The 27,816-nt window shown below is 34.4% G+C and overlaps 1 protein-coding gene and 1 pseudogene across 3 annotated transcripts; one reads left to right on the top strand and one right to left on the bottom strand.

Annotated features, from left to right (window-relative positions):
• Nucleotides 938-4,678, top strand: LOC109345201. 3 transcript variants are annotated; one of them, XM_019584053.1, is made up of 6 exons: nucleotides 938-1,875; nucleotides 2,560-3,077; nucleotides 3,423-3,526; nucleotides 3,657-3,723; nucleotides 3,812-3,889; nucleotides 4,407-4,678. In XM_019584053.1, exons 1-5 carry the CDS (start codon nucleotides 1,017-1,019, stop codon nucleotides 3,848-3,850), a joined length of 1,587 nt encoding a protein of 528 aa, XP_019439598.1. In that variant the 5' UTR covers nucleotides 938-1,016; the 3' UTR covers nucleotides 3,851-3,889; nucleotides 4,407-4,678. The 3 variants fall into 3 exon arrangements, with proteins under 3 accessions (XP_019439598.1, XP_019439599.1, XP_019439597.1); XM_019584054.1 differs by lacking the exon at nucleotides 4,407-4,678 and adding an exon at nucleotides 4,210-4,367 and having other exon boundaries at nucleotides 3,812-3,888; XM_019584052.1 differs by having other exon boundaries at nucleotides 939-1,875; nucleotides 3,812-3,888; nucleotides 4,432-4,651.
• On the bottom strand, nucleotides 24,114-27,489 carry LOC109345200 (annotated as a pseudogene).

Here is a 27,816-nt window from a genome sequence, read left to right as displayed (position 1 = left end):
TCGTTGTTAAAATAATGATTACTTTTAGTAGAAAATTCTACAAACAAAATATTAGATACACAAATATATAGAAAATTAACCTACAACAATGCTTCACGGGTGAACCACAATAAGAGACATAAGGGTGAAATGAAATGAAAGAAGAATACGAACTAAGAAGATAAAAAAATTATATTACAACCTGATATAGACAATCCATATGCTATTTTCAACAATTATATTACAACCTGGTAAAGACAATTCATATGTTCTTTGTTAAAATAATGATTACTTTTAGTAAAAAATTCTACAAACAAAATATTAGATACACAAATATATAGAAAACTAACCTACAATAATGCTTCAATGGTGAACTAACAATAAGAGATATCAAGAGTGAAATGAAATGAAATAGAAGAAGAATACGAACCAAGAATATAAAAAATTGGTAGAAGATAAGAAAAATGATGAAATGAGGGAGTAAAAAGTAGAGAGATGATTCTATGCTTTAGAATAAAATGTGAGAGAAAGATGTGGAAGAATAGAAAAAAGTGTGAAAGAAAGATAATGAGTTATTATGTTAAACCGAAACAAATAATAAAGACAATTTTTCATCTCATGTGTGAGGTGAGGTTTCACAATAAGAGGTAGAGAACTTTTTAGAGGAAAATTTTACATAAGGTATTGACATGTGTCACTTGCTAATGTGACAATAGTTGGTATTGACATGTGTACATCGCTAATGTGGCAATAGTTTTTTTGTTAAATAGTAAATAAATTTTATATAAGGTATTGACATGTGTCACTTGCTATTATGACAAGAGTTAGTATTAACATGTGTATATTGCTAATGTGTTAATAGTTTTTTGATAATTTGAATAGCAAATAGATTACATATTCTGATTTCTTATCCTAATAACATCAGCTGAGTCACTTTAATGATAATGTTCCTTGATTTAACACCAAAAACTGTATAGAAAAGGCCTAATTTTTCCAACAACAAATTCCATTAGAGAACTGAGAAGCTTTCCAAATAAATGGACCCCGATGTTTCCCGTTGGGTCCTCGAATTCCTCCTCCGTAATTCCGTTCCCGATTCCCTCATCGCCAAAACCCTCTCCGCCGTTCCTCTCTCCGGCGCCGATTCCAGCCTCAAGAAAACCCTCCTCCTCCGCACCCTTCGCACCCTCCACTCCAATGCTTCCATCACTGAAACCGCTCTCGAAATCCTCGAACTCATCGAAGAGATCGACTGTAACGACGCCGTTCCTGTCACCGATTCAATGCGCCGCGCCTTCTGCGCCGTTGCGGTCGAGTGCACCGTCAAGTACCTCGCTGCGTGCCCCGATGACGCTGCGGGGAATTACTTTGCCGCCGTGAGGAGGATCTGGCGCGGGAGAGTGACGAGGATGGAGAGTGCCGGTCGCCGGAGCGGGTTGTTCTCCGAGGAATTGGTGCGGTGGAGGGATGATTTGGAGGCCGCGGTATGGGATACTAGGGTTTGTGAGAGACTGGTGCAGTTGAATAGTAGGACTGAGGCGTTTAGTGAGGTGAAGGTGTATTTGAAGGAGGCATGGGAGGGTATCGGTCCGTCGTTTCTTGATTCCGTGGAGGTGATGACAAAGGCGAAGGGTTTTGGCTTTGATGTTGGTGGAGAATCGGTTATGAACAGTGATGGAGGGTTAGAGTTTTTGGCCAATGTTGATGGCACTGATAATGATAATCATAATAATGATGTTGATAGTGATAATGATAATGATAATGGCAATCATAATAATGATGGTCATGGTGCATGTGGTGTGGAGAATGAAAATCAGGGCAATGAAAAGGAATTGGAACAGAGAGTTGGGGCTTCTATTGATTTAAACCATCAATTGCCTGCAGAGAAAGAGAAAGGTTTGTTCTGTTTTAAAAGAGAGTTCAAATATTTTCATTTCACAGCTATTTTAGCTATGCGTTTTGCTTTATAAATTTGATGTTAGTGCTCTTTTGGGTTGAATTATACGTTTCACCAGTGAATGATTAGGAACCAGGTAATACACACAATGGTATGTGTTTAAACTTTGAAGTTTAAATATATGGTCCTGAATCAGGATTGCTAACTGCGACCATCATGACTACCATTGTTTTTCACTTCATTCCTCTCTGTTCAAACTTCTTAGTTTTTCAAGGCTTTAAACGTTTAAAGCTTAAACTTGTTTAACAGTGTTGCTTTACTCTTTGTTTTCCTTATGCTCCTTGTCTTTTTTGTAGTTATTATCTTGCTATTTATGCCTTAGATCAACGGTTTAAATGTTTTTAGAATTAATAGGTTATTCTTTATACAAATGTTACTATGTTTTTAAAATTAATAGGTTATTCATTATTTTTTATTTAAAACAAGCTACAATGGTACGAGCTTGTTTACAACTCGCTGGGTGGGAGCCTCGTGCATTGGACCATCCTTTTAGGCTTTTATTCATTATTACTTATTCAAAATAAAATTCAATGATACAAGTTACAACACTGTCAAAAATTGCTATGCCTACACCAGTTTTATTGTTATTTACATTCTGTTTATCATGTCTGTGTCCCTAGTAGAAATTCAGAAGGGCAATCTTCAGCATAGATTCAAGCACACTGTACTACATAGATGCCATAAGGGAGTTAAACTCACTGGTACTGAGGAAGTGGAACCAGCAAAATCATGGAGCAAATGTGATACTGTTCCTAGTGCTGAAGTTAAAAAAGTTCGAGAATCCCTTAAATCGAGTTCTTTGGAGCTGCAAGCATTGGTTAAGGATCCTCTTGCTGATGCATTGCAAATGTCTGAAGTTGTAAGATCCAATTTGGCAGGGAAAGACATAAATCATGGGCCAAGTATTGGAAACCAGAATGGAGATGTAGATGTACCAGATCCAAATGTTGACCAGAATGGAGATGTACCAGATCCAAATGTTGACCAGAATGGAGATGTACCAGATCCAAATGTTTGCAATAGTATTGTACCTTTTCAACCAAATGATGCTAATCTTGTGAAGAAGCCTTTTGTTCGTTGTAGTAATAATGTTTGTTGTCCCAACTTATTGGAACGGAAAGCTACAGCTCGTACTTATGAGGTAATCATGTTCATGTTTTAAATTATCTGTTTTATTCTGGGAGTAGATTCCTTGTAACTGTTAGGAAGGGTCCAGTTTTTCTCTAAAGGGCGGCATCTTGTCTGAGATAATTTTTCTGTAAAAACGGTTGCTTTCTCTTGGAGGGAGGTCTTCCTCCAGAAGGATTACCACCATCTTATGCAGAGGCCTGTCATTCTGCCGATGTGGTCAAAACAGTCTTGATTTTTTGCATAATCAGATGGTGAGGAGTATCTTTTATGGATGCTTTTTCTTGTTGTGGGTACTCAGTTTGTGCTAGTGTATATCTTTTGCATTGGAATATTAGTTATTTCCCTCTCTTTGCAGTGGGATGATTCTTTAGATAACTCGCCACAACAGGCACAGCCAAGAAAGAGGAAAAGGAAATGGACTTCATTGGAAGAGGAGACACTAAGGGCCGGTGTAAACAAGTATGTGCCTCAACCCATAAATTTTTCTGAACTGTCATGGATGTGTATGTTATAGTTGAAATTAATAAATTTAGCAACAAGTTTTGTGCATTATGATTTCATGTTCTCATTAACCATATTTTCGTTATAGGTTTGGAGAAGGAAACTGGGCAGCAATCCGAGGTTTTTACAGTGACGTATTTGAAAACAGAAGTGGAGTATGCAATCTAAGAACCAGAATTTTTGGCTTTGTTTCTTTTTTGACTTGTGCTTTTATTAAAACTCCAATTATTTTTCTTTCTTAAGGTTGATCTGAAGGACAAGTGGAGAAATATGATGCGGTGATAACAGGAAATATTGCAAAATTCGTGTGTATATCTTAGGTAGATATTTTTCCTTGCACTTGTCCTTTAATAATATTATTTCTGTGGGTATAGGTTTACTATTTGTATTTCATGTGCATTTTCACTTCTTGTTTGATTCTGTTTCAAGATTTATGGCTGCATTTATCATTACAGAAATGGAGCAATTGTATTACTGTAATGATTAGTTGTTTTGTTATTGGATTTTTCATGTATATTATCCCTATGAAAGATACGTTCATATACTATATATGTTTAGACACTTGGTCTATCAAGTTTGATGGAGTTGAAACTGTTTTTTGTGGGTTTTAAATGCTTTAAAGAAACATATCATCAATGCAGCATGGGAAAGAATACTATACTAGGAAAAGGCTTGAAGAAAACTATGCAGCATTGAAAGTATTTTGTTCTTTCCTTGCCTCTCTCCTCCCTGGTTCATACTTCACACCCGATCAGTTGGAGGTTCAAGTTGGGCCTAAGGGATAAACATCTTAAAATTATATTGATATATCCCTATGTGTAAAAACTTGTTATCTAATAACTTATTGATAATTTTGATAACAGGTTGTATCTATGTAGTTGTGTTTTGCAAAAACGTGATCCAGTGAGTGCGGTTAGTGGGGACCATGTTATTCAAGCCCTTGCAATTGCCCACTACTCAAACGCCATTTCATTCATCTTTACGTTCTGGTTTTGAGGGCTCATATGAAGGTTAGATTACTCCATGTTAAGTGCACGTTTCTATGCTGAATATATCATACATATATCTGTTTTATTTTGATGATTGTTCCATACAATACCATTTTTATAACTGGACTTATAATGATGGGAAAAAAAACTTATCTAAAGTGAGTTTCGGGTGAAGTGACAAAGTAAGGGTTTTCCATTACTAGATCTTTTCTTATGGAGTTGAGATCTAGATGAACTTAACTAATCAAGTTTAGACACACTCTTACAACCTCACTTTACTTCTTTGCTCATTTGAATGAGCTTGATTCTATAATAATAAAGTAAAAAGGTTTATTATGTCATAATGTGGAGCTCCCGTGTCTTGAAAGCTTGAGATGATTTTTGTTTTTCTTAGTACAGTGTCATGAATAAAGAAGTGGAAGGATAGAAAAAATCAATATCACTGAGTCATGTTGAGCGGCAAATTTCCTGATGTAGTATACTTTGACTACAATATTACCATAGTAGTGTAGATTTTATACTTATTACAGTGGTAATATAGATTTTGATAAATCGGCAACTTGATCCACGATTTCAATTTTTTTCCTTGGCCCACGTAACTCGTCAACCACATACCCGTTTTATTTTTTAAATGAATTTCCATAGAAATCGTTAATCCTGTAGGAGTTTTTGTTTTTTATTTTATTTTTAAAATCAAAATCGTTAGCTATGTAGGAGTTTTTGGTTTTAATATTTATAAAACCAAAATCGTTAATCATGTAGGATTTTTTTGTTTTAATTTTTTTTACTATTGAGAATCGACTGTCCAGAAGGATGTATGAGTTTTTAATTTATTGCAAAAGAAATTACAATATTAAAATTCTAATACATTAAATCTCATTAAACCTTAATTACGTCTATGTGATCAAGTCCCACATGGAGGTGGTTTTCTTCTTCTTGGCGGTTGAACTCTTAATTGTTGTTCCCTCTACTGCGGGATTCTCCCTCTACCACGTCGCAAATTGTGGCTCATCATCATCAATATCCTCAACCAGAACTTCATCATCGTTATTTTGCATAGCAAAAAATGTATGTGGATGACATAGTAGGACGATAATATTGTTGAGAATCATATGCCGATAATGGTGTAGATGAAGTAGTAGCAACTATTGATGATTGTGACATTTGAGAAGCTGATGAGAAATAGTTGGATGAATAATTAAAATTTCCAAAATCATTCGATTGTTGTGGAGGAGTAACTGAAGACGTGTGTGTTTGAGAATGAGTATCCACTTCAGTTCATTGCGAAGACTCGGTTTCCGATATATGATAATAATGAGTAGATGGAGCTTCATCAATGTGGGTAGAGTATACATTGAGATCTAGTTCAACCAATACTCTCATCATTTCACGGCCAGAAGAGAATACGTCACATAAAAATTATGTGAGATTTACAAGTGATGCTGGAGGACGACTCTGATTACAAATTCTTTTTGCAAAGGTGTACTGAAAAGTTTATAGAAAATTAGTAGTAAATAAATTGATTAAAGAAAGTTTAATTCATAAAAAAAAGTTACCATTTCATCGGAGTGTGCTCCATCTCTAGATATGTATCTTCTAGTCCTCTTTAAGTACCATTGCATATACTCATAATAGTGGTTCAAAGGCATGGTATTTGCGGGTAAACCATCGACCACGTAATTATCCCAATTATTCCATATTTAAATCCAGTGAGGATGCTTATGTGGCCAGTCACAATCAGTTTTGCCACGTAAGTAAACTTTGTGAAGTTTTTCATAATTCACTAGATCTTGTGGAATTGGTTGACCAAAACCAAATTGCCTCATAACCCGATCAGCAGTGTGTCATTCTACAATTGCGAAATAGATTAGTGACACACATGATCGGCTTTTCTCCGATATGTTTGGGAAGAATGGCAGTTGGGAGTACGACATCCACCAAAACTGGTAAAAAATTTTAATAAAAAAGTTAACATAAAAAAATATAGAAACAGAATGAAAGTTTGACTTATTATTCGTACATACAAATATAAATGTATCTGATCAACGCATACACGGTCAAACATTGCACGTATGATATTAACAGCATGTCTAGTGATGTTGGTGGTGATTAAATATTGTGACCACCTATTATTAATCAATGTTAGTTAGTAAAAAAATTTGAATCAATTTTATTAATTAAAAATTTACACATAATGATAAAATTTATATATACCTTCTGACTAATAGAAAATAAGGTGTTGGGTCACGTAGTCTTGGTGCAAGATTTTCAATGCGATCATATGCCCATGATTAAGGAGAGTAGTAGACATCCTCCAATCTCTTTTTGATCACTAATTATTGTTGCACGACATAATCCTCGATAAAGACAAGCCAATACAGGCGAGCCCCAACTGTATTGGAATGTCTTCGTTAAGTCGTCAAGCAAAGGAAGATACATAAGGTGGACTCAGTTACCTGATATATCTGGCATGAGAAATCCTCCGATCATTCTCAGAATAAATGCTTTAGCGTGTTGTTCAATAAAAACTTCATTAGCATTCTGAGGGAGATCACGAAATGTCCTCTCAAGTCAAGTGAGTTTCACCCTCTGCCCCATTAATTCGTTACTTGCTGGAATGGCACCCAACAAACGCATGCAAAGTGTTTCTCAATCCGTACTTGTCACTCCGATAACAACTTCTCCTTATATCGGAATGTCAAGCTGGTAAACTACATCCTCAAGAGTGACGGTGGCCTCTCCGCATGGAAAGTGGAAAGTTTGTGTTTCTGGTTTCCATCTCTCAATCAATGCTAATAATAGATGATTGTTGATTTCTACTGGTCCAAGTGTCAACAAGTTACCAAAAGCGGTGTTGCGGATAACTTGCAACACTGGCTCAGAAGGTAGTGATTGCCAGAAATAAGATCTAGGTCGAAAAGCACATTCAATGGCATTCCAGACATTGTTTGAGATATGATCATTTTGCATGGTAAGTAGGGAAGTGTCAATTGACCATGAATTAAGATACTCTATTACAAATTCTATATATGTGAAGATAGTGGCAAGAAAGTGAGAAGAATGTTAGAATGAAGTTTAAAGAATGTGTGAAGATTGAATGTGAGTTGGTGAATATATTTATAATGATTATTCACGTGTAACCACATTGCCAATTCAATTCAATTGCCGATTTGTTTGTGCACAAAATATAAAAAAGAAATTAAATTTTCCACTTAAATCGGCTATAGGAATGCCGAGTTATATAAATCGGCTATGATAATGCCGAGTTATATGGCAATTAATTTTTTTACACATAAATTGGCTATAGCAATGCCGAGTTATGTTAATCGGCTATAGGTATGTTGAGTTATGTTTCATATAAATCGGCTATGGCAATGCCGAGTTATATGTCAATTAAATTTTTAAATATTCCAAGCAAATCGGCTTTAGCAATGCCGATTTGGGCACACGTAGAAAAATAATTAGGGAATCTTTGTCAGGGAATCTCTAGTATTTTTATTTCTACTTTGCATTTCATTGTGTAGTCATTCAGCTCATTAGGATTGCATTGTTTGGTCATTCTTTATCTTACATTGTTTTGTCTTATTCTACTTTGCATTTCATTGTATAGTCATTCAGCTCATTAGATTGCATTGTTTGGTCATTCCTTATCTTACATTGCTTTATTTTACATTGCATTGTGTAGTCATTCAACATCTAGTCATTAGAATTGCATTGTTTGGTCATTCATTATCTTACATTACTTTGTCTTATTATAACTCATCACATGCATTTCACTTTTATGAAGAATCTGTCCATTGCATTGTTTTGTCACGTGAAGAAAATTTCTACTTTGCATTGTATTGTATCGTTAATTCTTCATTGCTTTTGTCTCTAAAGATTACATAACAAAATAAAGATTACATAACAAAAATATTCTAGATTACATAACAAAATAAAGACTTACATAATAAAAATAAAGATTACAAAATAAACTAGTCATTATGGAAAGGTTGTGTAGAACACTCACCAAGTTTTCTAGATCTTAGTGGACATGTCTTCCTGTTATGTCCCTCAGTTCTACATTATCCACATTTTTTTTTCCAAGAGGAACTTCATCCATATCATTGTGAATGCGTGTAGTTTTAGGTCTTCCAATTCTATTCATTCGCATTAGAGGATTGGGCTAAATATTGGATCAGAATAAGGGGGCTAATATTCTTCATTACCAATCGGTTGAAAGTGACATCCATATGCCTTAACAATATTATCCAGCCCGTAAATTGGAGAGATAAATTGGCTACAATCTAAAGCTAGTGAAGCGCATGTTGCGAAGGAATAGAAATGGAAGACCTAAAACTACACGCATTCATAATGACTAGATGCTGAATGACTACACAATACAATATAAAGTCAAATAAGATAAAGCAATGTAAGATAATGAATGACCAAACAATGCAATCCTAATAAGCTGAATGACTATACAATGAAATGCAAAGTAGAATAAGATAAAGAATGATCAAACAATGCAATCCTAATGAGCTGAATGACTACACAATGAAATGCAAAGTACAAATAAAAATAGCAGAGATTCCCTGACAAAGATTCCCTAATTATTTTTCTACGTGTGCCCAAATCGGCATTGCTAAAGCCGATTTGTTTGGAATATTTAAAAATTTAATTGACATATAACTCGCCATTGCCATAATCGATTTCTATGAAACATAACTCAACATTCCTATAGCCGATTAACATAACTCGACATTGCTATAGCCAATGTATGTGTCAAAAATTTAATTGCCATTTAACTCTATATTGCCATAGCCGATTTATATAACTCGGCATTCCTATAGCCGATTTAAGTGAAAAATTTAATTTCTTTTTGATATTTTGTGCACAAACAAATTGGCAATGTGGTTACACGTGAATAATCATTATAAATATATTCACTAACTCACATTCTTCAAACTTCATCCTAACATTCTTCTCACTTTCTTGCCACTATTTTCACATATTCATTCTAACCTTCTTCTCAATTGACACTTCCCTACTTACCATGCAAAATGTCATATCTCAAACAATGTCTGGAATGACATTGAATGTGCTTTTCGACCTAGATCTTGTTTTAGGCAATCACTACCTTCTGAACCAATGTTGCAAGTTATCCGCAACACCACTTTTGGTAACTTGTTGACACTTCGACCAGTAGAAATCAACAATCATCTATTATTAGCATTGATCGAGAGATGGAGACCAGAAACACATACTTTCCACTTTCCATGTGGAGAGGTCTCATTCGATTGTTGTGGAGGAGTAACTGAAGACGTGTGTGTTTGAGAATGAGTATCCACTTCAGTTCATTGCGAAGACTCGGTTTCCGATATATGATAATAATGAGTAGATGGAGCTTCATCAATGTGGGTAGAGTATACATTGAGATCTAGTTCAACCAATACTCTCATCATTTCACGGCCAGAAGAGAATACGTCACATAAAAATTATGTGAGATTTACAAGTGATGCTGGAGGACGACTCTGATTACAAATTCTTTTTGCAAAGGTGTACTGAAAAGTTTATAGAAAATTAGTAGTAAATAAATTGATTAAAGAAAGTTTAATTCATAAAAAAAAGTTACCATTTCATCGGAGTGTGCTCCATCTCTAGATATGTATCTTCTAGTCCTCTTTAAGTACCATTGCATATACTCATAATAGTGGTTCAAAGGCATGGTATTTGCGGGTAAACCATCGACCACGTAATTATCCCAATTATTCCATATTTAAATCCAGTGAGGATGCTTATGTGGCCAGTCACAATCAGTTTTGCCACGTAAGTAAACTTTGTGAAGTTTTTCATAATTCACTAGATCTTGTGGAATTGGTTGACCAAAACCAAATTGCCTCATAACCCGATCAGCAGTGTGTCATTCTACAATTGCGAAATAGATTAGTGACACACATGATCGGCTTTTCTCCGATATGTTTGGGAAGAATGGCAGTTGGGAGTACGACATCCACCAAAACTGGTAAAAAATTTTAATAAAAAAGTTAACATAAAAAAATATAGAAACAGAATGAAAGTTTGACTTATTATTCGTACATACAAATATAAATGTATCTGATCAACGCATACACGGTCAAACATTGCACGTATGATATTAACAGCATGTCTAGTGATGTTGGTGGTGATTAAATATTGTGACCACCTATTATTAATCAATGTTAGTTAGTAAAAAAATTTGAATCAATTTTATTAATTAAAAATTTACACATAATGATAAAATTTATATATACCTTCTGACTAATAGAAAATAAGGTGTTGGGTCACGTAGTCTTGGTGCAAGATTTTCAATGCGATCATATGCCCATGATTAAGGAGAGTAGTAGACATCCTCCAATCTCTTTTTGATCACTAATTATTGTTGCACGACATAATCCTCGATAAAGACAAGCCAATACAGGCGAGCCCCAACTGTATTGGAATGTCTTCGTTAAGTCGTCAAGCAAAGGAAGATACATAAGGTGGACTCAGTTACCTGATATATCTGGCATGAGAAATCCTCCGATCATTCTCAGAATAAATGCTTTAGCGTGTTGTTCAATAAAAACTTCATTAGCATTCTGAGGGAGATCACGAAATGTCCTCTCAAGTCAAGTGAGTTTCACCCTCTGCCCCATTAATTCGTTACTTGCTGGAATGGCACCCAACAAACGCATGCAAAGTGTTTCTCAATCCGTACTTGTCACTCCGATAACAACTTCTCCTTATATCGGAATGTCAAGCTGGTAAACTACATCCTCAAGAGTGACGGTGGCCTCTCCGCATGGAAAGTGGAAAGTTTGTGTTTCTGGTTTCCATCTCTCAATCAATGCTAATAATAGATGATTGTTGATTTCTACTGGTCCAAGTGTCAACAAGTTACCAAAAGCGGTGTTGCGGATAACTTGCAACACTGGCTCAGAAGGTAGTGATTGCCAGAAATAAGATCTAGGTCGAAAAGCACATTCAATGGCATTCCAGACATTGTTTGAGATATGATCATTTTGCATGGTAAGTAGGGAAGTGTCAATTGACCATGAATTAAGATACTCTATTACAAATTCTATATATGTGAAGATAGTGGCAAGAAAGTGAGAAGAATGTTAGAATGAAGTTTAAAGAATGTGTGAAGATTGAATGTGAGTTGGTGAATATATTTATAATGATTATTCACGTGTAACCACATTGCCAATTCAATTCAATTGCCGATTTGTTTGTGCACAAAATATAAAAAAGAAATTAAATTTTCCACTTAAATCGGCTATAGGAATGCCGAGTTATATAAATCGGCTATGATAATGCCGAGTTATATGGCAATTAATTTTTTTACACATAAATTGGCTATAGCAATGCCGAGTTATGTTAATCGGCTATAGGTATGTTGAGTTATGTTTCATATAAATCGGCTATGGCAATGCCGAGTTATATGTCAATTAAATTTTTAAATATTCCAAGCAAATCGGCTTTAGCAATGCCGATTTGGGCACACGTAGAAAAATAATTAGGGAATCTTTGTCAGGGAATCTCTAGTATTTTTATTTCTACTTTGCATTTCATTGTGTAGTCATTCAGCTCATTAGGATTGCATTGTTTGGTCATTCTTTATCTTACATTGTTTTGTCTTATTCTACTTTGCATTTCATTGTATAGTCATTCAGCTCATTAGATTGCATTGTTTGGTCATTCCTTATCTTACATTGCTTTATTTTACATTGCATTGTGTAGTCATTCAACATCTAGTCATTAGAATTGCATTGTTTGGTCATTCATTATCTTACATTACTTTGTCTTATTATAACTCATCACATGCATTTCACTTTTATGAAGAATCTGTCCATTGCATTGTTTTGTCACGTGAAGAAAATTTCTACTTTGCATTGTATTGTATCGTTAATTCTTCATTGCTTTTGTCTCTAAAGATTACATAACAAAATAAAGATTACATAACAAAAATATTCTAGATTACATAACAAAATAAAGACTTACATAATAAAAATAAAGATTACAAAATAAACTAGTCATTATGGAAAGGTTGTGTAGAACACTCACCAAGTTTTCTAGATCTTAGTGGACATGTCTTCCTGTTATGTCCCTCAGTTCTACATTATCCACATTTTTTTTTCCAAGAGGAACTTCATCCATATCATTGTGAATGCGTGTAGTTTTAGGTCTTCCAATTCTATTCATTCGCATTAGAGGATTGGGCTAAATATTGGATCAGAATAAGGGGGCTAATATTCTTCATTACCAATCGGTTGAAAGTGACATCCATATGCCTTAACAATATTATCCAGCCCGTAAATTGGAGAGATAAATTGGCTACAATCTAAAGCTAGTGAAGCGCATGTTGCGAAGGAATAGAAATGGAAGACCTAAAACTACACGCATTCATAATGACTAGATGCTGAATGACTACACAATACAATATAAAGTCAAATAAGATAAAGCAATGTAAGATAATGAATGACCAAACAATGCAATCCTAATAAGCTGAATGACTATACAATGAAATGCAAAGTAGAATAAGATAAAGAATGATCAAACAATGCAATCCTAATGAGCTGAATGACTACACAATGAAATGCAAAGTACAAATAAAAATAGCAGAGATTCCCTGACAAAGATTCCCTAATTATTTTTCTACGTGTGCCCAAATCGGCATTGCTAAAGCCGATTTGTTTGGAATATTTAAAAATTTAATTGACATATAACTCGCCATTGCCATAATCGATTTCTATGAAACATAACTCAACATTCCTATAGCCGATTAACATAACTCGACATTGCTATAGCCAATGTATGTGTCAAAAATTTAATTGCCATTTAACTCTATATTGCCATAGCCGATTTATATAACTCGGCATTCCTATAGCCGATTTAAGTGAAAAATTTAATTTCTTTTTGATATTTTGTGCACAAACAAATTGGCAATGTGGTTACACGTGAATAATCATTATAAATATATTCACTAACTCACATTCTTCAAACTTCATCCTAACATTCTTCTCACTTTCTTGCCACTATTTTCACATATTCATTCTAACCTTCTTCTCAATTGACACTTCCCTACTTACCATGCAAAATGTCATATCTCAAACAATGTCTGGAATGACATTGAATGTGCTTTTCGACCTAGATCTTGTTTTAGGCAATCACTACCTTCTGAACCAATGTTGCAAGTTATCCGCAACACCACTTTTGGTAACTTGTTGACACTTCGACCAGTAGAAATCAACAATCATCTATTATTAGCATTGATCGAGAGATGGAGACCAGAAACACATACTTTCCACTTTCCATGTGGAGAGGTCACCGCCACTCTTGAGGATGTAGCTTACCAACTTGGCATTCCGGTAGAAGGAGAAGTTGTTATCGGAGTGACAAGTACGGATTGGGAAGCACTTTGCATGCGTTTGTTGGGTGTCGTTTCAGTAGGTAACGAATTAATGGGGCAGATGGTGAAACTAACTTGGCTTGAGAGGACATTTTGTGATCTCCCTCAGAATGCTAATGAAGTTGTTATTGAACAACACGCTAGAGCATTTATTCTGAGAATGATCGGAGGATTTCTCATGCCAGATACATCAGGTAATCGAGTCCACCTTATGTATCTTCCTTTGCTTGACGACTTAACGGAGACATTCCAATACAGTTGGGGCTCACATGTATTGGCTTGTCTTTATCGAGGACTATGTCGTGCATCAATAATTAGTGATCAAAAAGAGATTGGATGATGTCTACTACTCTCCTTCAGTCATGTGCATATGATCGCATTGAAAATCTTGCACCAAGACTACGTGACCCAACACCTTATTTTCCATTAGTCATAAGGTATATATAAATTTTTAATTAATAAAATTGATTCAAATTTTTTTACTAACTAATATTGATTAATAATAGGTGGTCACACCATTTAATCACCACCAACATCCTTGGACATGCTGTTAATATCATACGTGCAATGTTTGACCGTGTGCGCGTTGATCAGATATATTTATATTTGTATGTACGAATAATAAGTCAAACTTTCATTTTGTTTCTATATTTTTTATGTTAACTTTTTTATTAACATTTTTTACCAGTTTCGGTGGATGTTGTATTCCCAACTGCCATTCCTTCCAAACATCTCGGAGAAAAGCCGATCACGTGTGCCACTAATGTGTTTCACAATTGTAGAATGACACCTTACTGATCGGATTATGAGGCAATTTGGTTTTGGTCAACCAATTCCACAAGATCTAGTGAATTGTGAAAAACTTCACAAAGTTGACTTACGTGGCAAAACTGATTGTGACTGGCCACATAAGCATAGTCGCTGGATTCAAATATGGAATAATTGGGATAATTACGTGGTCGATGGTTTACCCGCAAATACCATGTCTTTGAACCACTACTATGAGTATATGCAGTGGTACTTAAAAAGGACTAGAAGATACATATCTACAGATGGAGTGGAGCACACTCACTCTGATGGAATGGTAACTTTTTTTTTATAAATTAAACTCTCTTTAATCAATTTATTTACTACTAATTTTCTATAAACTTTTCAGTACATGTTTGCAAAAAGAATTTGTAATCAGAGTCGTCTTCCAGCTTCACTTATAAATTCCACACAATCTTTATGTGACGTATTCTTATCTAGTCGTGAAATGATGGGAGCATTGACTGAACTATATCTCAATGTATACTCTATCCACATTGATGAAGCTCCCCCTACTCATCATTATCATATACATTCCGGAAACTAAGTCTCCGCAACGAACTAAAGTGAATACTCATTCTCAAACACACAATTCTTCAGTTACTTCTCAGCAATCGTATGGTTTTGGAAATTTTAATTATTCATCCAGCTATTTCTCATCAGCTTCTCCAATGCCACAATCATCAATGTTTGCTACTACTTCATCTACACCATTCTCAACATATAATTCTCAACAATATTATCCTCCTACTATGTCGTCCACAAACATTTTTGCTATGCAAAATAATGATGATGAAGTTCTGGTTGAGGATGAGGATGAGGAGAAGGAGGAGCCACAATTGGCGACACGTGGTAGAGGGAGAATCCCGCATCGGAGTGAACAACAATTAAGAGTTCAACCGCCAAGAAGGAGAAAACCACATTCACGTGGGACTTCATCACATACACGTCATTAAGGTTTACTGGGATTTAATGTCTTAGAATTTTAATATTGTAATTTTCTTTTGCAATAAATTAAAAACTCCTACATCCTTCTAGACAGCCGATTCTCAATAGTAAAAAAATTAAAATAAAAAACTCCTACATCATTAACGATTTTGGTTTTATAAATATTAAAACAAAAAACTCCTACGTTGTTGACGATTTTGCTTTTAAAAATAAAAAAAAAACCAAAAACTCCAATATGATTAACGATTTCTATGGAAATTCATTTAAAAAATAAAACGAGTACGTGGTTGACGAGTTACGTGGGCTAAGAAAAAAAATTGAATTCGTGGATCAAGTTGCCGATTTATCAAAATCTACACTACCATCGTAATAAGTATAAAATCTACCTATTATGATAATATTGTAGTCAAAGTATACTACATCAGTAAATTTGCCCATGTTGAGCCTTATAGAATGTAGTCTGCCTTGAACTCAAAAGCACATATTGTTCTAATGATAATTAATAGTCCTACTCGAAAATTGTTCTTGCGGTTTCTCTTATTATGAACTATATCTTCTATAGAGAAATTTGCAAAGCATGGTTATAATTTACACTCAGTATTTCTTGATGCCACATTGGAAATTACTCATAGGGGTTGCATAGTAAAATGTTACTTTAAATGCCATTCCTTCCCTACAGGATTTGGGGAATAAATTGCTTTGATGACATTAAAGTTGCAAATTAATTATATGTTTAAATAATTAACATTGACGTTGTGTAATGAGGATGATGAGTAAATAATTAAATTGATTGTGTTGGTGACAGAGGGGATGATGAGAGTGAAAAACCTTATGATCATTGAATTCAAGCCAAATTTTGGAAGTTACTCTGTTTATTTAGAATAGTGCTATTCGGGATAAATAATATTCCATATACAAATAATTATGGACAATTTGTAAAATGGTTTCCGGCCATTTACAAATTCCTAGAATGGTTTTGCACCATTGACCAGTGTAGGTGTAAATAAAATTTTTGAACCCTATATATTGATCGTAACCCAATTTGTACAAAAGGTTTGACATCATTCAGCATTTTTTAGTTTATTATGATGAAGTGTATTTGAATCTTTAGCATTTATGATCTCTAAAAATTTATTTAAATCCCTCAATGTTAATCCATGATGATTCAACAGTCTTTGATAAAAAAAAAACCTAAAATGAAAAAAAGGTAGAACCAAATACACTGGTAAAAACAATAAAAATGATTAACTAAATTTGTATCATAATTGAAGAATCAATTCAAATATTTTCGTCTTTGATAATCCAATCAATTTAGTATTAATCTTTAAATTTTAGAATATTCATTTAGACAAACTGATTTTGTTTAGTATCTCTAAAAAATTTTGTTTAGTACTAAACAAAATGGACCACTCTATTGAAATAAAGTTATGACAACTAAACAGATAATTCAATATTATTTTGAAAGAATATAAATAGTTTATCTATATATTTATAGTAATATTTAATCAATATTTGTTCCTTTAAAAGAATGAATGATTTCATAAATTCTTTTAAAAGCATTAATCAAGTATACAAAAATAAAAATAGTAAATCTGAATAAATGTTATATAATCTTCATCAGTATTATTATTTCCAATTATAAGAGTTTTAGAAAATATTTATATATTAATATTACTTTTACGAAGATAAATCAATTCAACAAATTGACTTTAACACTACTAGAATGTTCACAGATAATGCATGTCAACCGACATTTTTTAAATGTTTATAATTTTCCAAATAATAAAAAATGGACTTTTAGTAATTAAAAATAGGTAATGAATTTACTAAAAATAAGTAATTTCCCTTTAGAGGGAGAGGAGAAGATTTGAGAGAAGTGGGTTCAGGAATGGTGATGGAGTAAGTGGAGAAGAAACCCAAAACGTCTTTTTTAAAGTTAATCCAAAACAAAGTTATTTTGAGAGAAAAAATACACGTTAACTAGTGATATGTGGACTTGCCAATAGGGACAGAAGACTTCTGGGCATGTCAACAGTTAACGATCCACATATGCTAAACCGTTAACAGACGAAAGGACTAACGTGGTTTTATGTTGAAATTGTCAAAGATTAAATTGTTAATTTAAAATTATTAGGGACTAAGTTGGTATGGACAAAAAACATGAGGGATCAAGATGAATATTTACTTATATATGAGAACTGTTTTCACTTAAATCACCAACTATATATATAATAATGAGATGAAATCCATTTACCATATGTTAAATTATGTAAACTCTTACCCCACAATATATTTTTATACAATATAAATTACTTTGATCTATGTATTGGTTGATAATTATATATCATTCAGATTGTTAATGCTTTTTTGTGTGTACATATTAATGCTTTTCTTGGAACAAATGATTTTTCAACAATAAAAGAATTGTTATCTAGTTTTTTTTTTTGTGCTGGGCTCGACTGTCTTTCTTTTTACCCAAGAGGTAGCCCTACAGTTTCGTGATTTGCTCGCTTGTACTCTCAAAACCCATTTTTTCACAAATTAATTAAAGTGAACCCAATAAACATAGTGTAGAAATGACTTTACAAAAAATATTGTAGAAATGACTTTACAAAAAATATTGTAGAAATGACTCAAATGGAAGAAAGAAACACATTATTGGACCACAACGGAACCACAAGTGTATAGACTCAAGAGTCCAAAAGGTTACACATGTGGAAGGATCCACAACCAGGGCATGGAAGCAACCACAATTGTGGTTCGCCAAATAAGTTGATAGACAACAAACCATAGTCTTGTCGTCTTGGACATCATGACCGTGGATCGGGACGACAATGGCATATATCAAAATCTATTTGTAGGCTTTTAAGGTTATGTATTAGGTTCAAGTATAAAGCTAAATATGCATGTTATGTATATTCTTAGTGTGCTTGAGGCAATATATTGTGAGATTGTCCCATCTTACAATCTTCAACCCCAATCGTGCTCAATCTCAGTTTTGGGCACACCTCCATGAGGTCGTGCGAGATCATCGTGTTGGAGTGTAGGATCAATTGAATTGACAATCATGTCGATCACATATTCATTCTTCTCCACCTCTTTCTATCTCCATTCTTAAAACGATCTTTACTGAATAATACCTCTTCTTCTCTTATTGAAAAACAGAAAGTCAAAGGCTTATTTATACATTACTTGGATAACAAGCAACAAGCCCAACGATTATATTTGAAACTAACTAAACTACCAACTAACTTACCTGCCTAAAATAGAATAACTAACTAAGGGCAAAGTTGCAGAATGCCAATAAAAAACAGAGGCAAGTAACTAGACAATGCACTTGACTTAAGAAACTAAGCACTTAAAGGATCTATAATAGCAATGCAGACTTGCAGACTTGAAACAACAATGCAGACTTGAATGTCTGCAACTGAAATGCACTGCAACAGAATCACAGAATCTGCAATACCCCCTTCAAGTTGGAGAATGGATATTAAGAATTCCTAGATTGGCCAGTAAGTGATGAAAATGTGCAGGATCAAGAGGCTTTGTAAGAAAATCTGCATACTGATCAGTAGTAGAAACATGCAACAGATGGAAGAGTTTATGTTGAAGCCTCTCACACACAACATGACAATCTATATCTATATGCTTTGTTCTTTCATGAAAAATAGCATTGTTAGTAATATGACAAGCAGAAGCAATATCACAATAAAGAAGAGCATGAGTGACAAAGGAAACAAAGAATGAATCAAGTAGAAAGGTAAACCACTGAATTTCACATGAAGGGCAGCCAAGGCATTATACTCATCCTCAGAAGAAGATCTAGCCACAGTTTGTTGCTTCTTGCACCTCCAAGCAATGAGAGAATCACCTAGAAAAACTTATGAACAATATATTACACACTATTCATAACCTTAATTTAGCATGATTGATGATTCTTGGTGCCTAATGGACTTTGTTTGACATTGTTTAGTGTTTTAGACTTTAGTGGACTAAAATTCCTAAAATGAGTTAATTTGGGATTATTTAGCCTGATTAAATTTAATATCATTTTCAAATCATATTTGACACCAATGACATTTTGGGCATTATGGAAGTGAAAGATATGTGTTTAAGTGAAGATTGTATTTTTATTTTGGGAGTTTTTATTTGTAAATTCGGTTTTAGTTTTGGGCCCATTGTTTAAGGCCCATTTTCAGTTTTACTATTTGAAAATGAAGGAACCCGAATTCCACATTCACTCTACACATTTCACTAATTTTAGAATTCAATTTTCTCCTCTTTTGCTATGCTAGGGTTTCACATGTTCTTCATTTTTGGTTTTCATTCATCTTCATTTTCGGTTTCTTTCTTCCACTCAATGGAAAGCTAAACTTGTAGACTAAATTCCTTTGGTATTGTATCACAACTCTTGACGTTTTGTTATTAATGCATTTTCAGTTTCTTTATTTTTGATTTCTTCTATGTTAGAAACTGATTTATGAGTTTATCTTCGCTTAGTTGATTTACTCTCTCTAGTGCATGAATGCTTAGTTCATGTGAATTTGTTAATCGTTTCATACTTATATTGATTTTGCCTAGTTAGAGGTTTAGGTTTTGGAACTTTGAATTGATTATCGCTTAGTTAATTGATTCTCAACAAATTCGGAAGTTAATGGTTGGAATCTAAAAATAATCTTTTGAAACCGATGATTGAGTTGTGAACAAACGAACCAAAGGTATTTAGCTGTTTTATTACATTGCTTAACTACTATTTTTGAATTTGATTTATGTTCATACTATCCAACAACAAAAAACCCCTTGTGTGTGTGAGTGTAAGGTGTTTGAAGCTTTGCTTGAAAGATAATCCTTGGGAAACGACCTAGGAGTCACTTCCTAGTACTGTAGTTTTTAATTGTTATATTATTTGTATCGGGTACTTTGTTTCAACATTTGTATCGGGTCACTTCCTAGTTTTTGCATGAAACTTTGTTTCAACATTTCTTTCATCAAATATTGAAAACTAGATGCATCATAGCCAATAACATTGTTGTTGGTTGTGAGATACAAACAAGTAGTGACTAGTTTTACTGTTGATTTTCTATTTTTGGCATAACTTTGGAATCGTTGATCAGAATTGGACGTATTATATATGCATTTGGGGTAGAAAAATCCAACGATTCTTTCTCTACATACTATGTCTGTAGAAGCTCACCTGAAAATCCAAAAAGAGTTTGTTTACTATTTCTTTTTTATTTTACAAGTTTATTTTTCTAATTGTTTTGATTTTGTGGCATTTAATTAAAATAGTTAGACTTTGAGTTTTGTCCTGAACCTTTTTGTGGATGTTTTCCATGATATTAGGATTTTATTGATGCAACGTTTTGGTTGATTACTAAAATTTAACATGTATTTCCCTTATTGCCTTACATGTTTCTTATTGCTGCATTTAGTGCATGACTAGGCCAAATCCTAACTCTTTGCATCCAATAAATCCTGAAATTGATAGAACATTTCATAGTTTGGTTAGACAAGTTATGAATTTAAATTTAGATAGTGAGTCTTTTCATCTTATTGTTAATCTACCTGATAGTGATACTGATTCTGGTGTTTCTGTGCATTCTATTGCATACTCTGAAAATATGGCTGAATCACCTCCAATCCCACATGAGAGGACATTAAGAGAGTTGTCTGCACCTGATTTCACATATGAAAGCTTGTGTATCCAATATCTCAATGAGGATGTGTCATATGTGCTCAAATCTGGACTAATCCATTTGTTGCCTAAGTTTCATGGACTTGTAGGTGAATGTCCTCATAAGTATCTTAAGAAGTTCCACATTGTATGTCCCACCATGAAGCCTCGTGATGTCCAAGAGGATCACATATGTTTGAAGGCATTCCCACATTTACTTGAGGGTGCTTCAAAAGATTGGTTGTATTACTTGGCCCCTCGTTCGATTACTAGTTGGGATGACCTGAAGAGAATCTTCCTTGAAAAATTCTTTCCTACCTCCAGGACCATTGCAATCAGAAAATATATTTCTGGAATCAGACAACTACATGTAGAAGGTTTATATGAATATTGTGAGAGATTCAAGAGACTTTGTGCAAGCTACCCCCATCATCATATCTCTGAACAACTCCTCCTACAATATTTTTATGAGGGTCTGAACAACATGGAGAGGAATATCATTGATGCTGCTAGTGGTGGTGCACTTGGAGATATGACCCCTTTTTAAGCTAGAGGTTTGATTGAGAAGATGTCTTCCAACTCTCAACAGTTCAGTGCAAGAAGTAGTGATGCTATAGTGGTCAGAGGTGTCCATGATGTTGGGACATATTCGGTGAGGCAAGATAAACTTGAGAAAAAAATTGATTCCCTTGCTACCTTGGTCACTCAACTTGCAATGAATCAGCAGAAACTCCACTTGCAGCACGAGTTTGTGGCATTTGCACCGCAACTAGCCATTATGTTGATGTTTGTCCTTGGTTTTGTTCATTGAAATTGAGTAGCATCCTTGACTCACTATTAGTTATTCTTGTAACTTGTCCTTCAACTTGTGCCACAAGGGAGAAGACTTTATTAATGGAAGGTAAATGGTTCATCAATAAAATTTGAGATCTCGTGGTTTGATAATTGTCATTTAGCCCCTTCAAGAAGCATATGACATACTCAGTTTCTTTGTAATTCTTGACATTTTGCATCAAGTCACACCCACATTGGACTTCACACTTGTAATAAGGTATTGGTTTTAGAGATTCCAACTCATCCCATAGAATTTTCAAAGTAGTGAAGTAATCACTTATGTCTCTTTTACCTTGCCTTATTGAGTGGATTTCTTGCAAGAGGTCAAAGAACCTAAAGTAATCATCCTTGGTGTACCTTTCCTTTAAGTCTTGCAACAAATCTTGGGCATTATTATCTATATAAATTGTGCTTTGGAAAATTTGTGGGGAAAGGGATCTTGCAATCCAAGAAACAACCATGTTGTTGCATCTTTTCCAAATATCATACCCATGATCATTAAGCTTTGGGATAGCAATAGAGCCATCATTGAATTTAAACTTATTCTTGGATGAAAGAGCTCTTCTTATAGCTTTGATCCAAAAATGGTAATTCCTTCCTTCAAGAGGAGGAGATACAAGAACTGCTCTTGGACTTTCACCAGGATACATATAGTATAGGCTAGAGGGGGTTTGAGAATCACCTCTTAAAAGTAATGCCCCTTGATTGTCTGAATCATTGTCAGCCATTTGAAGTTTCTTTGTAGAAGAGAGTTTGAGAAGAGGATGAAATTGTTGGATGCAAGGGTATTGAAAAGAGAACACAACAAAACCTCTAACAGAGTTTGAATTTGTTGACTGCAAGGGTGTTGAAAATATTACAACAGAACCTCTAAAAAAGTTTTGATTTTTCATGAAGAAGAAGAGTGCGGGTGGAAGGTTTCTCAATTGCTTGCTCTGATACCATAAAACAATATTTACTAACTAATACCTCTTCTTCTCTTATTGAAAAACAAAAAGCCAAAGACTTATTTATACATGACTTGGATAACAAGCAACAAGCCTAACGGCTATATTTCAAACTAACTAAACTACCAACTAACTTACCTGCCTAAAATATAATAACTAACTAAGGGTAAAGTTGCAGAATACAGAACACCAGTGACAAACAGAGGCAAGTAACTAGGCAATGCACTTGACTTAAGAAATTAAACACTTAAAGGATCTACAATAGCAATGCAAACTTGCATACTTGAAACAACAATACAGACTTGAATGTCTGCAACTGAAATGCATTACAACAGAATCACAGAATCTGCAACACTTCTCTCCCAATCGAGCAAACTTCTTGTAGTTATTCTCAAGATGCATGGAGGAAGTGGAAAGATAAGAACCTTCTTGTTTTGGTCATGGGATTCAGCAGGCAGCAACCATGGTATGTTTCAAATAAAAGGAGGAATACAAACGACTGAAGGGAAAAGTTAGGACACCCTAATGGGCAACCCTATGCAAAAAATAAATAAAGATTGGAATGTAATATGATATTTTTTACTATCTTAGTTTAATATTTTAAAATATTGGTTATTTTACTAATTTTTCCTATTTAACTAGCATATGGACCATAATATAGACTTTTTTACTAATTTATCTTATGTAGTTAATATATCAAAAAATAAGGATTGAGGTGTAATATGAGTTTCTTTACTACTTCATCTTATTCTTTTAAATATGATATGAGAAGCATAATACAATTGGTCTTCAATACTCTTGGATTTTAATTCTGCTATATAAATCTAAAATTACAATAATAAGATATCATAGAAGGAACTGATTACATCTTATATATCCTTTTTCTTCTTTTATGATAATTCAATCTTACAAATCGTTCAAATGGACACAACAATAAATCACACTTTACATGCTATGAAGTAAATGATGAGAATGACATTTCATCCCAACATACAAAAAGATACCATGAGAATGACCTTTCATTTCCAATATCCTAACACCCAAAAACACCAAAATGCCATGCTTCAACATGACTGCATGAACTTTTGCCACAAACCCCAAGGGTGCTTCCCTTTTTGGAGAGTATCCCAAAAATAAATAATTATGAATTAACCCTTAACCTGAATGGAATATTCAATGAAACAGGGCTCCTTCATGAAATGACTATATGTCAAGACAATTGAAGAGGAGAGTGCAACGGATGAGTCCGCAGGTTGAGCAGTTTGGGTCAAATTCAAAATGTAGTGCTACTCTGACTTGCAGAAAGTGAGGGGCCTTCAGACTTCATGAGGTTTGATCCTTTGCCACTAATGTGATGTCAAGTCCCTGTAAACGGCCGAGTTGATCATTTTGCAACATGTCTGATAGTTGCTGAGAATTTGATTGTTGCAGCTGATGAGTTGGCATGCCAGATGGGGAGTGACCAAATGGAGGCAACTGCATGTTCTGATGACCAGACGGACCTGAATGTGGTGGGATTGAAAAGAAATTTGATCCTGCAAACGGCATCTGGTGCATTCCCATATTAAAAGACTCGGAGGGATTCATTGCCTCCCCTGTTGAAATCTTAAGCCTCTCAACTTCCTTCATCAATGCATCATTAAGAGCTGCATCAGATCAGGAACAAATTCCAATATAATCAATTAACCTTCATAAAATGATTTTAAAAATTAACATTTCAAAGAATGTGAAGTATGAATGTTAATGCAGTATAAGTAAGTGATTGACTTGGTAATAGTTACCATTATGAAGTTGTGCTTGTTGCTCCATGGCTTGCAGACGAAGCTTAAGCTCAGTATTTTCAGAACTCAGACCAGTCGTGTCCCTCTATGAAAAATCAAGAAGTGACGAGTCACATTCCAATTCGGCCAAATTAATGGTGAAGGGTTAATGAAAAACCACCATACACCAGGAAATACCAAAACTATTTGTAAAATTGAAGTACTAAGCTATAATATGGTAAGTATATATAAACTTTACACAAACAAATAGACGAATTTCAGACGAGAAATAAAAGAAGAGTGTGCGTAATTATCTCAATGTGATCCATCAGCCATTAAAAAGAATAAAAGCAAAGATATATCTCCTGTTATTTCAGTGAATTGTTTGAGCAGCTGGTGAGCAGGTATGTGTACACAAGACTGAAGAAAATATATTTGCAGCTAATAATGAAAGATGATAAGAATAATCAGATAACAATTGTTGGCAGGTAAAAGGACAGAAACTGCTGTAGCATATAAAAACCTAGTGCAACTCAATTCTTAGAGTTTGTTATATAAATATCAAGCCTAAAAAGAATAGCATCCATCCAATAAACAAAATGGGCTATTAAGATAAAGGTACTTCTAGTTTGTTGCATAAAATACGGACTAAACACTCAAGAACTTTTTAATTTTAAATGTTCGGTAATAACTCTCAAGTACTTTTATATATAAGTTGTCACAAACCTGATATAGTGTCAGTTGGGCAGAAAGAGTTGTGGCTTCAGTTTGAAGGGTCTGAACTTTGCACTCAAGTTCTTGTATATAGTGGGCTTTTCTCTCTTTTGAGCGTGCAGCAGATTGCCGATTCGCTAGTATTCTATCCATAAAAGCAATGTTTATGACAATAATGATTTCGAAAATCCACAGCAATTACTAGAATACATTATGAAAAATTAAAAGAAGCTAAAGAGCAGTGTCTCTTGCATAAACCACACTCTGCCTGACTTTTGGTGCCTCATTCCATGTTAAATCCTTAACTTCAACAAGCATATAAAGAACGATCCTTAATGTTCTCTGCTTATTAAGAAATTTAACTTATCACTTTATATAATCATTATGATGTGACTAAGATTTAACATTATTTACACAAAACAGGAAGATTCTCAATGACAAAGAGATTTAAATTATGGTCCATAACTGCAAATTTAATGTCATTATTGGAGGTTTCTGCGCCTGCAACGAAGCTGCAATTATGGCACATTAGCCAGCCCCATTTTCCATTAATAATTACAATGCAACTGCAATTTAAAATTGTCCTCTCTATCTATTTAGAAATCATATTTCATGAGTTCTCAATTATAATTTCACTTCCCTTCTCTGTCATATAACTCATTCCATTCCATGCTTTAGATGTTGATTCTAGAACACTCTAGATTTGAATGATTATGTTGGATATATATAACAAAGCACCCCTAGCTTTAGTAATATGAGGATATATACATACCTGTAAATCCGTACATGCATCAAGTTATGAAAAAAGTACAAAACACAGCAACAATCAAATATCAACGCTAAACTTAAGATTTCCAGATGAACACTTTATGAGTGGAAAAGTTAGAGATCAAATAAACTAACCATCAACTTTTATTGTAATAGATAATGGATGACCATTTGTTTAGGCTTTAAACAGTTATTATACATAAACGTGTTTAGCACAAAGGTTTTTTTTTGTGAGAAGCTGAAACTAAAAAGCTAGATTTCACCTTTTTTCTTACAGATTAAGGTTTTTAAAATACCAATCAAACAATAATGTCCAAAGTGATTATCTTATTTGAAAAACAATGCTTCTTTAATTAAAAGAACTAACCAAACAAGCTGCATTGAAAAAAAACCTGAATTGAGAATCAATGTACCTTTTAGCACGTTTTGGATCAATGGTCCATAACTCTGCGAGCTTATCAGGAGGCATTGCTTTCTTCGCCTCCATGATCTCTCCCAACATGCTCGTCGACGTGGAACCATCGACGGAGCTGCTATGCCTATGCCTCGACCTCGCAGCAGCGCTCGGGCTATTCTCTCCTTCATTGTAACCGGACGTTCCATCGCAGGCGCCGGAGCCGCTGTTGATATTACCGTAACCACTCTGATCGGATCCGTTTTCGGCGCGACCCGAACCGTTCGTTGATCCACCTAGCTTCTCGACGTCAATGTAGGTGGAGAAGAGGTCGTCCTCCGATCCGATCTCTTCCAGGCTGGCGGTGGAGGAACCGCCATTGAACGGATCGGAAGGGGACAGGTCCATCATTTCGTCCGGTAGCCGGAAAACCATCTCTGAATGGGATCTCCGATGGCGGGAGTGGGACTCTCCGTCAGCGTCAGCAGCGCCGCGGATGAAAGCGAAAGGCGTCGCCGCCGTTGCCGGAGATGAAGAAGGTGGTTGCGGGAAATATGCATTGGGATTATGGTTAGATTGTGAAGGAGGGTGTTGCATTTGTGTGACAATTCTCTTCTCTGCTCTGTTTTTTTTCTCTGATCAATTCTCTGTTTCTTACACACAAACACGGATTATGTTTTCTGGTGGACACATCTTCTATCCAAAAAAAGGATCAGTGCTTTTGATTAGTCAACAAATGCTTACTTATTAAATTTGCAATTTAAATATGTTTTTGTAATCAATTACAAATAATGGTATATAACAATATATTTGCCCTTAGATTATTCTTCCTCACCTTGTAAGGAAATATTAAGAATATGCCTTTTGTTTTGCTTTTTCTATGAAAATTCTATATAATATTATTTATTTTTGGCTTTCAATATGCCTTTAGAATATCTAATAATCAGTTTTTTTTTATTACCAATTTGTTTTTTAGGTTTTAATATTGAGAATAACATATT

This window comes from Lupinus angustifolius, chromosome LG04 (genome assembly GCF_001865875.1).
Source record: "Lupinus angustifolius cultivar Tanjil chromosome LG04, LupAngTanjil_v1.0, whole genome shotgun sequence".
NCBI classification, from domain to species: domain Eukaryota; kingdom Viridiplantae; phylum Streptophyta; class Magnoliopsida; order Fabales; family Fabaceae; genus Lupinus; species Lupinus angustifolius.
The sequence above is the reverse complement of the archived record's forward strand: the minus strand, read 5'-3'. Positions and strand labels throughout refer to the sequence as shown.

What these genes read in the sequence shown, in the direction of transcription:
- LOC109345201 (XM_019584053.1), top strand. Translation starts at nt 1,017, where the DNA reads ATGGACCCCGATGTTTCCCGTTGGGTCCTCGAATTCCTCCTCCGTAAT. An exon ending in CTACAGCTCGTACTTATGAG is followed by an intron (nt 3,078 to 3,422) that starts GTAATCATGTTC and finishes CTCTCTTTGCAG; the next exon opens with TGGGATGATTCTTTAGATAA. An exon ending in TATTTGAAAACAGAAGTGGA is followed by an intron (nt 3,724 to 3,811) that starts GTATGCAATCTA and finishes TTCTTTCTTAAG; the next exon opens with GTTGATCTGAAGGACAAGTG.